The 9,450-nt window shown below is 50.7% G+C and overlaps 1 protein-coding gene across 1 annotated transcript in view; it reads left to right on the forward strand.

The window, feature by feature from the left end:
• Positions 1-4,619, forward strand: part of GPR157 (G protein-coupled receptor 157) — a gene marked incomplete at its 5' end in the record, with an annotated part of 10,110 nt that extends 5,491 nt beyond the window's left edge. The window contains 3 exons of the mRNA XM_010294899.1: positions 1,056-1,269; positions 3,708-3,902; positions 4,398-4,619. Of these exons, the coding sequence (XP_010293201.1) occupies positions 1,056-1,269; positions 3,708-3,902; positions 4,398-4,619 (631 nt within the window). The remainder of the gene's footprint in view (positions 1-1,055; positions 1,270-3,707; positions 3,903-4,397) is intronic.
• Positions 4,620-9,450: the final 4,831 nt, after the last annotated feature.

Raw genomic sequence — 9,450 nt, forward strand, 5'->3', positions numbered from 1 at the left:
CTGTCCCCGCCTGCGGCTCCAGGCAGCCATGCTCTGAGGACGGGAGGGGTGGGCGATGCGTTCCGTGGCGTTCCGTGGCGTTCCGTGGCGTTCCGTGGCGCCAAGGGCAGCATCTCGGCCGCGGAGCAGTTCGTGCGTTGTACGTTGCAGGTAGGGCCAGCCTCTGGAGTCCTGGGTATTAACAGCACCCAGGAAGGGGCCGAGTGTTTGTACGTTTGGGCTCGTGGAATTTTTCAGTTCTTCCTGACATGTTTTTGTGGGCAGCCCAAGCTGCTGAGTGGCTTAATTCACGTGTGTCACCGCAGTTATTTTTCTTCTAAAGGCTTGCCTGTATTTGCCTCAGGCTGCCAAGAGAGAAGCCAAAGTCAAAACACAGCGCGAAATGATGTGAAGATGGCTCCTCTTTGCCTTCTTAGCTTTTTTGCTGTTACTGCCAGTGCTTTTCCTTGGGAAGAAACTTGCCCTTTGTCCTTCAGAAATTATCCTTTTGCTCCCAAAATATTGACTACACCTCCACTTAAAAACAAGACAAGCAAACAAACGAACGAACGAAGGAGAACACCAAAACACTGATGGAATAAAATTGTGGATTTCTTTGTGTGCTGGTCTTTTATGTGCCGAGTGCCACTTAGGAATCAGAACGTGGGATTTGGTTGCTTGTGCTGTGACAGCTGTCAGTCAGCCGGCTTGCTCTCGAATGGCTGGGTCCTACAGGGTGGTCACATCGTACGGTGCTCTGGCCGTGTCAGATCCTCCACCTCAGCGGCATCCAGAGAGTGGGAGAAGGGCTGTAGGTGGGATGTCCCCTCCCTGGACCCTGACGGCTCGCTGTGCAGGCCAGGCTCCGGTTCAGAGTGTAGCACATCATGATGCATCTGTCCTTCAGGGCTGGGGACCCAGGTTCCTGGAGTGGGTCCCTAGGAAGTGGATTTGCAGTCTGATGAGGATTTCGATGAAGAACCCCTTGGTCTGTCACCCATTTTCTCCCTGGGGTGTGGAGGGACTAAACTGAGTATGTTCTTGGCTTAACCTTGCTCTTTATGTTCTTTACTCAGCTGGGGAGTGCCCCTTGGCATCACGGTGGCTGCTGTTGCTCTGAAGAAAATTGGCTATGATGCCTCCAATGTTTCCGTGGGCTGGTGTTGGGTCAACCTGGACGCAGAGGATCGGGTCTTGTGGATGTTATTAACAGGGAAAGTTTGGGAGATACTGGCCTATGTGACTTTGCCCGTGCTCTACATTCTCATCAAGAAGCACATTAACAGAGCGGTGAGTATTCTGCTGCTTTCAGCTTAGGTTGCAGACTTGCTGTGTGGTTATATCCTCCCATGCTCTAAAGGTTTTGCTGCACATTTAGCAGCTACACGGGCAGGAATTGCTTCACGCACTGCTGAAGGGCGTCCGCCCCTGGGAGAAGCAGTACACCCGATTAAGCAGCCTGCAGCATCATTACACAATGACTTAGCGAAAGAAGGTTGTAAAAGCCTTTTGGAAACTTAGGGGGTTATGGGATGTACATGAGTGAAATGTAAATGCTACAGTAAGAATTGAAACAGGAGGTAAAGGACAAAATTCAGCTTTAATCTGTTTTCTGCAGTTCCACATGTACCAGGCCCAAGTTTAGCGTCTGGACTTACCTAACCTCAGTCATTTTAGGATCTCTAACGATACTTTGAGCTTACGACTACCTGTTTTGTACTAGCACTGTAAAGCCCTATTTGGGAGTCTGGGCACTATAGCGTTAGGCAGTATATGCATACACTCTATAGGAAGACACCTTGTCCTAGGAGGGTTTCAGCATTCAGAGGCTTATTTGCTGCTGTTCCATGTGAACACAAAGAGTCCAGGCATCTAGGACAGCATTTGCATAATAGAGAAATCTAGATTGAGAGTAGCAGAAGGAACTACATCCAGAGATTCCTTTTTCCCTAAGTTGTATTAGACCACAGCCCTGGATGGATGTCCTTCTAGGAAATGCTGCCGCTGCAAAGCTGCTTGCTGTGGTGGACCGGTGGCAGTGGTAGTTGGGGATAAACACAAGTATGGATAGGGCAGGATCCTGCAGATGAGTTGGAAGAATGAATTAAGACTTAACGTAGTCTTTGCCAGGGTCACCTAAGGGTCCCGGGAACGGGGAGCTGGGAAGGGTTTGCTCGTGCCTGTCGCCATCACTCGACGCAGGTCAGGCAGGACGCCGTGTTCCTGCAGCCGTTAAGGACGGCAGCGTGCCTGGAAACTCCCGCCGGGGCTCGCTCTGCCGGGGCTCCTTGGGCGCTCTGCGCTCCCCATGCCGCTGCCAGCCCCGACCCTCTGACCGCAGCAGCGCTGAGGGCGGGCGGTTGTCGTGCTCCGTTCCCGTAACGGGGCGTCTGAGGGCCGGAGCCGCACGGCACCGGGACTGAGGGTCTCTCTTCCCATCGCTAGGGCTTTTGCCAAGCCCGGTAGCCTGCTTGCTAAGCCTCTTTCCTGGCAGGAGTCTCCCACGTACAAGGAAGAGCAATAGGCAACCAGGGCTGAGCTTGGGCTGTAATAAAAAAGGCTGAAGTGGGTTTCGCAGTTGTAGCTCCTACGCAGTCTGAGGGGCAGGAGAAATGATGGAAGTAGCTGTTGGGCGGCGCACAGGCAGGGTGTGTACTGGGGGATTTCCAAATGGAAAAGACTGCACGGGAGCGGGTGGGAAGCCGCGCTGAAAGCCCCCAGCAGGGTTTGACTCGGGCCACCGTACGGCGTTGTCACACAGCTCTGTTCTGGAGAAGGTAAGGTGCTGGGGCTGGGAGTACTGGAGCCAAGGAGAATACATCGGAGGAGTGTGTGCTCTGTAGCCCTGCTGGTAGGAGGAATAGTTTTCTGCAGGTCAGCTATCCTGAGATTTAATCTCTTCACCCCCATTAACATCCTGGTGTTCAGCACTGAGTGTCCGTGGGCTCTGTGGACCTGCTCTCCCCCATCCGGGAATCTGAGTGCATCCAGTAGCTTCTACCATAGGAAGCTCTCACGGGCCTTCCACCTCCAGCCAACCTGAACCAGGGCACAGATCCCTGTTTTTTTTTTCCTACATGTGCTGGTGTAGACAGGTTTGCTGCCTTGTCCAAATCCATGGAAGCCCATTGCTGGCAGTATATGGTCAGAAATCAAGCAGCAGGTTCTACACTAACATACTGAAGGACTGGTTCACATGGCCATAAATTCCTTGTGGAACAAAAGTTTGAATAGTCTGAGAAGGATGAGCCAAACTTCTCCCCATGTATATATCTTGATCTAGATCCATCTATATATATCTCAATATATAGATCCCCAAAAATATATATATCTCAAGAAGCCAAGGCCAAACCCTTAGCCGTGCATTTACAAAGTGGTAAAGCCAGCAGCAATTGTGCCAGACCACTGGACCAGCAAAACTATTTTGTGGAGCACCGCATTTTTTTTAACATGTTTATGATTGGTTTCTTGACAACTACATAGTGATGTTTGTTAATATAAAGCTTTAGTGGGACTCTGATAACTGCCCCATATCCTTGGCTTCAACAGGAATCTTTGCATTAGCAAGGGCAGAATGAGGCTGAAGACTGGTGCTCATACGGTGTCCCTGTTAACTTCCCGCAAGATGCAAAAACTTAATTTGCTTTGGAAAGAATCCCTGGAGCTAAATGTCCAATGTGTGTAGCTTTTTGTTCACGTTTTTGTCTCCCTCCCACCCGCCATGGAAGCATGCAGCTCTCTCAGAGTATCGCCCCATTCTCTCAAGAGCACCTGCATTTCAGCCCCGGACTTCCATAGCAGATAAGAAGTTGATTCTCATCCCTGTCATCTTTATCATCCTCCGCATCTGGAGCACTGTACGCTTCATTCTGACCCTCTGTAACTCCCCTGCAGTGCAAAATTCAGTCCTGGTTGTCCTGCACGTAAGTATTTATCAGGAAATGCGTTAGGAGGAGGATCTGGGAGGGAGAGAAAGCTTTGTGGCTCTTAATACCAGTTTTTTGTGGCAGGATGCAGCCCTTGCGAGGACATCTGCTCCCTGCTGGCAGGTGCCGGCTGGGATGCTCGGCCACAGCTATTTCGGCAGCATCTAGTGGCTGCAGAGGTAACTGCGACAGGAGCGTTGGGCGTGCGGGCTGCTTGTAGGAAAAGCAGGCTCAGAGCAGAAGGGCTGGGTGTCCGTCCTTCCGCGGGGCTCAGCCCGCTCCTGCCCTCGGCCGGGCTGGAGAAGCGGCAAGCCACAGCAACCCACTTGCTCCTGGGTGCAAGGTTGATTTTTCTGAACGTGTTTTTCTCATTTAGGTGGAAGCTGCGGACGTCAGCTGGGCAGTACTGTGGCTGGTCCGACACAACGTTTGCTCTCCTCTGGGGGATGCCTGTAGGAGCAGCACTGACTCATTCCTTTCTTGCCCTCGCAGGGAATTGGCAACACGTTCCAAGGAGGTGCCAACTGCATTATGTTTGTCCTCTGTACACGGGTGGTCCGGACTCGGCTGTTTTCCTCCCTTTGCTGTTGCCGCTACGATGAGTTGGATTTGCCTTTGCAAAGATCAAACAGCTACCGGCAGCACCCAGAACCCCACAAGAACAAGGATGTGCCAGGCCCTGAGCGGACGAAACCCTTGCTTTCCAGCACCTGAGCCTGGGCTGTCCACATCGCGGTGTTGATTTCTCCTTTCTTGGTAAAGATCTAGTGTGAGTCTTTCCTCCTGCCCTGCCTGTGCTCAGCTTGATGATGTGAGGGGTGGGGGGCGGCTCTCAGTAAGCAGTTGACAGAGGGGTGGGTTCCCCCGCCGCAGGGGCTTCCCTGGCTGACTCTGGAGCAGCTCCCCATCACGGCCCTTTGGGGTGAAACCATTTATAGACCCGACCCACTCCCCTCCCCTGTGAGCTGGGGTAGTGTCTGTAAGTCAAGCCTGTAAAATGAGGAAATAGGCGGCAGTGCTGTCTGGCCCACAAGGACAGGACAGCAGTGACAAATGAAGAAGAGGAATTAGTGGCTCCTTCTGACGTAAAACACCGTGCGCTCATACATTTCTTCGGTACTGCACAGTTCAGATGTATTTAGTGCCCCACTAAATGAGTACTCAGAAGGTAATGCAGTCCCTGCTGCTGATCATCATAAAGAGAAAATGGAGGGTGAGCGATTCATCCAAGCTTACATAGAAAACCTATGTAAAACTTGACAGAAGCTCTTTGTTATTTCAGGTACAAGACTGGACACCGATGCCCTTGCATTGGTCTAGTTGTATAAGCATCTTGTTTCCTTGTGCTTGACCTCGTGAGTGATAGTTGCAGAACACACAGGGGTGTCAAGACTTACTCTAAGGGCACTTGGGCTGCGGTGGTGTGGGGGCTTCTGCCGGGGAACCGAGTGCGCACAGCACTCCCTTCTGTAACTGAGTGCAGCTGAAGGAGGTAAAAACCTAGAGCGGCTGTCGGGACTGCTTCGGTAGATGCAAGCTGGTGTGCTGGGAGCTGCAGTCCCTTCAGAAAGGGGATGAGACGCCCGTGGTTCTGCAGTTACACTTACCCTGCGGGGCACGCTCAGGAGCAGGCGCCGAGTCTGAGGGGCAGCGAGCCCGCCTGGGGCATGGGGCGCAGCAGGGCTTAAGCATCCTGGAAAGCAAGCTGTGTATTGGGGGTGATAAATCTCCAAGGAAATTCTCAAGTACATCTGTTTCTTGTCCTCCCAGACCACAAAACCCCCCAAAAACAAAGGGTTTTTTAAATCAAATGCCTTTTTTTTTTTTTTTTTTTAATTTGTATAACAAGTTTTTGCAAAAAGAACAGGGGCCTCATGAATTGCCTGGGGAGGGAGGGCAGCTGTCAGGCTCCCACTGCTCCAGGCACCCAGCTCTTCAAAAGCTGCTCTTATTAGTTTAATTTTAGTGATGCTAACAGCATGCAGAACAGCTAAACGACAGAGTGATCTCATGGGACTACATGCGTAGGTGAGTCCTGCTAGCTCCTGAATTGAAGACTTGGCATTAACTTTATTATTATATTAAAATGTTTAAGCCCCTTTGTACACAGGCTGTATAAACATGGGAAGGTGAAGTCCTCGAGAGCTCATTACCCCATTTCATGGGGCTGTAGAGGGGCTCAGCTCTTGAGCATCCCTAGAGTCTTTCAAGGGTAGATGCAAGCATCTTATCTCTTGTATAGATGACTTCCAGAGGCCTTGCCTCCTTTCAGAAGGCTTTTTTAGACTTCTAAAATCTAAGTAGCAACCTTGGTAGCTCGAAGTCATGTTAATCCCACGTGGTTTGGAGCTACATTAAAAACTTCTTGCAGAAAGGTAGGACAGTAATCTTAAATTTTATGAGACACAGAATTGTGCTGTTTTCAGGTTTTTGGAGCCAGCCCCAAAGAGAGGAAGTAAAATTGTCACCAACTTGGCTTAAGGGAAAGCAAAACACCACAAACATTCCCCCCAACCAAAAAGCCTCAAACAACTAATCAAAACAGACTCCTTGTCCTCAGCTTGCTTTTTTCCATAACAGAGCTCTGAGAAATGCTTTTGGAGGAATGTGCAGCTCGACGGAATTACATTGCCAGCTCCCCGACGTTCAGGGAAGCGCGCTGGTTTGGAAAGGTCGGCTGTTGGCAACAGCAGCTGTGCCGATGCCAGTGGCAAGTCTCTGGTCATCTTCACGTAGGCGAGGACAGAGAAAGAAAAACAGTCAGCAGAACCTCTTAAAGTGTCAGTAGTTCCTAACACTGAAGCCGACTGCAGCCTAAGGCAAACAGGGATGGGATGAAAGGGGAGGTGGCGTGCAGGAACGCTTGGCTGCTCCCGGCAGGTCCCCCTCAGTCGCGGCGTGAAGTGCGGGTGTGGGGCTGGTGCTGGCGTGCAGCCCTCCCTGCAGCCCCCGTTGCCTCTGGGGATGACTCTGAACTCTCCCGTCGGGCACGGACTGGAGAAAAGTCAGATGTTTCTGAAGGTGGCTGAGGTTGGGGTCCTGGCTGTGCTTCAGGAATGTGTCCATCGTGCCTGTTTCCAGCTGCTGCAGGTGATGTCCCTGCAGCTTGTTGGCCTGGCTCAGGGCAAACCCCTGCGCGCTGGCTGCAGGAAGACGGGGCAGTCCTGAATTTTTAACTGTGCTTCATTTTGGGCAGGTGCAAGTTCATCCCAGAGTCCCAGAGAGGGAGCTAAAGCCTGGGGAAAGGCACCGCTGGCACGGCTGAGCAAACAGAAGAGGTCCCACTCCTCCTCGGCGTTCAGATACCAGCCGCTTTGGTCTTGAACTTTGCTCAGGATCCTCTGGAAGATACCGTTTGGCTGCACCCCAGCTTCCTGGTTCTTTTCCCTCCTTGCCCTCTCCCTCCACTGTAAATCTTAAAAATTGTTTGGGGTTTTGCTTTTCTGTCTGACAAGGCAAATGTGTTGTGAGTTCTGGGGGGAAGCAGTGTCATGGTGGTAGGAAAACTTTAGTAACTGCTGAATAGGACTGTCCTGGGCACGGATTTCAGTCCTGGTGTGTGAGGTCTTCCAAGGAGGTCCAGACTGGCTCCTGTTCTTCACTTGAATGTGGACAACTGTGCAAACGTGCTTGTGTTGTGGTAGCGATGGGTGGTTCCTCGTGATGGGGTGTTCCTCCTCCTGGGTGGTTAGGGGTCGTCATCATCATCAGGGTTGGCGCTGGCAGCGTGCTTGTTGCCTCCTGGGGAGATCTGAACTCTGCAGACTCCCTTGGTCCTTGGGGATATCTGGATGTGCCACCCCAGTCTCCAGCAAGGACAGCACTCACCAGCAGCGAGACAATGCCAGTGCTCTGAGCTCCAGATGTCCTCTGCCTAAGCACAGGCCAGAGCCTGTTCTTGCTTTGGGAGTGTTATATCAGAGCTGGGGAGGGGATGGGGTTTTGTTTGCTATTTGGAAATTGTGTTTTACCTTGTTTACAGCTCCTCACTTGTTTGTTTTTAAAACCCATTCTCCAGCTTTTACAAAATAAAGTTTTATTCTTTACCAAGATGTTGTTCAAGCATGTTGTGATAGGTCTCAGCACCTTGGAGAATTTGGATGAGAAACTGTTGCAAGATCTTCCTTCAGATTTCTTTTGCGTCTACCTTAAAGACTAAGGCACGCACAGGAGGACAAATCTTTCCTACCTATTTGTAAATATGTTTTTCTTCCTATCTTTTTTATATGTATAGAAATTTAAATCTTTCATCAGTTTGAGCAACCTGTTCACCAGTACGTGGTGTCATAGTTCATTCTCGCTGTCCTGTTGAACTGTGAAAAGACCGCTGAGAAGTCAGTGTGTGGGTCTTGTTTCCCTTGGGTTCAGCTGACCTCATGGGCTGTGGCTCTCAGCTATGTGAGATTCCAAACTATATGTAATCACGAGGTTACAAACTGCACTTTGTCCAGATGAGGCCAGGCTGTAAGGTAGGTGGGGATAATGTTGGGGAGAGCTGATGCCATCCCAGGACTTGCCCAAATAGAGAAAATGCAAGTCATTGTCGGGGAGAAACCTGAGGCATGGGCAGGCTGACAGTTGAGTATTGCTTTCTAAGTTGCCCTGTGATTACAACCTGTGAATGAACTTTTCTCAATAAATTCAAACTTTCTTGGCTGTCTGACAAGGTTGGAAGCAGCCAAGACCCCTGGTGTAGTAAGTGGTGCTGCACCATGGCTATATTCACAACCGATGGAGCGACAGTGTCTGTTACTAGGGTTGCACAATGCTTCCCATCTGGGTTATCTGCTTTTCTGTGGCTTGTAGCTGTGCCTCAGGTTTAACTGGTTGATCTGGGCAGGCGAGGAAAGGAGTCCAGATGCTATGGATGGCAAGCAGAGGGAAGCTTGTTTGTTCTGCAGTGTTAGAAGTGGTGGAAGGCTCCTTGCAGTATTTAGGCTGCTCTGTCAGGGGCACTTGCAATTTGTGCTTTGTGTCAACACTGCCTTCTGACTGCACGACAGGCATTTGAGAAAAATGTTAGCTTGCACATCCAGGGTTGTCTTTCAGTTTCTCTATCCTAAATATTGTCGTGCCTAAACACGTGTTTGCCACTTGGAGCTCCTACGCCCAGTGTGTTCCAACACATGGACTAGGGTTGATGTCAGAACAAAGGGCAGGGAGCTGAGCTGTGTGCTGGTTTCCAGTAACTCTTGGGAATCTTTGAGCCTAGTGGCCTTCTATGATGGAGTGACCACATCAGTGGACAAGGGAAGAGCTACCAATGTCATCTGTCTGGACTTCTGTAAGGCCTTTGACACAGTGCCCCACAACATCCTTCTCTCTAAATTAGAGATGGATTTGATGGGTGGACTATTCAGTGGATGAGCAATTGGTTGGATGGTCACATCCAGAGGGTAGTGGTCAATGGCTCAATGTCCAGATGGGGATCGGTGATGAGTGGTGTCCCTCAGGGGTCTGTATTGGGACCAGTACTCTTTAATATCTTCATCAGTGACGTGGACTGTGGGATCCGGTGCACCCTCAGCAAGTTTGCGGGTGACAC

This window comes from Phaethon lepturus, unplaced genomic scaffold, assembly GCF_000687285.1.
Source record: "Phaethon lepturus isolate BGI_N335 unplaced genomic scaffold, ASM68728v1 scaffold28019, whole genome shotgun sequence".
Taxonomy (NCBI): Eukaryota; Metazoa; Chordata; class Aves; order Phaethontiformes; family Phaethontidae; genus Phaethon; species Phaethon lepturus.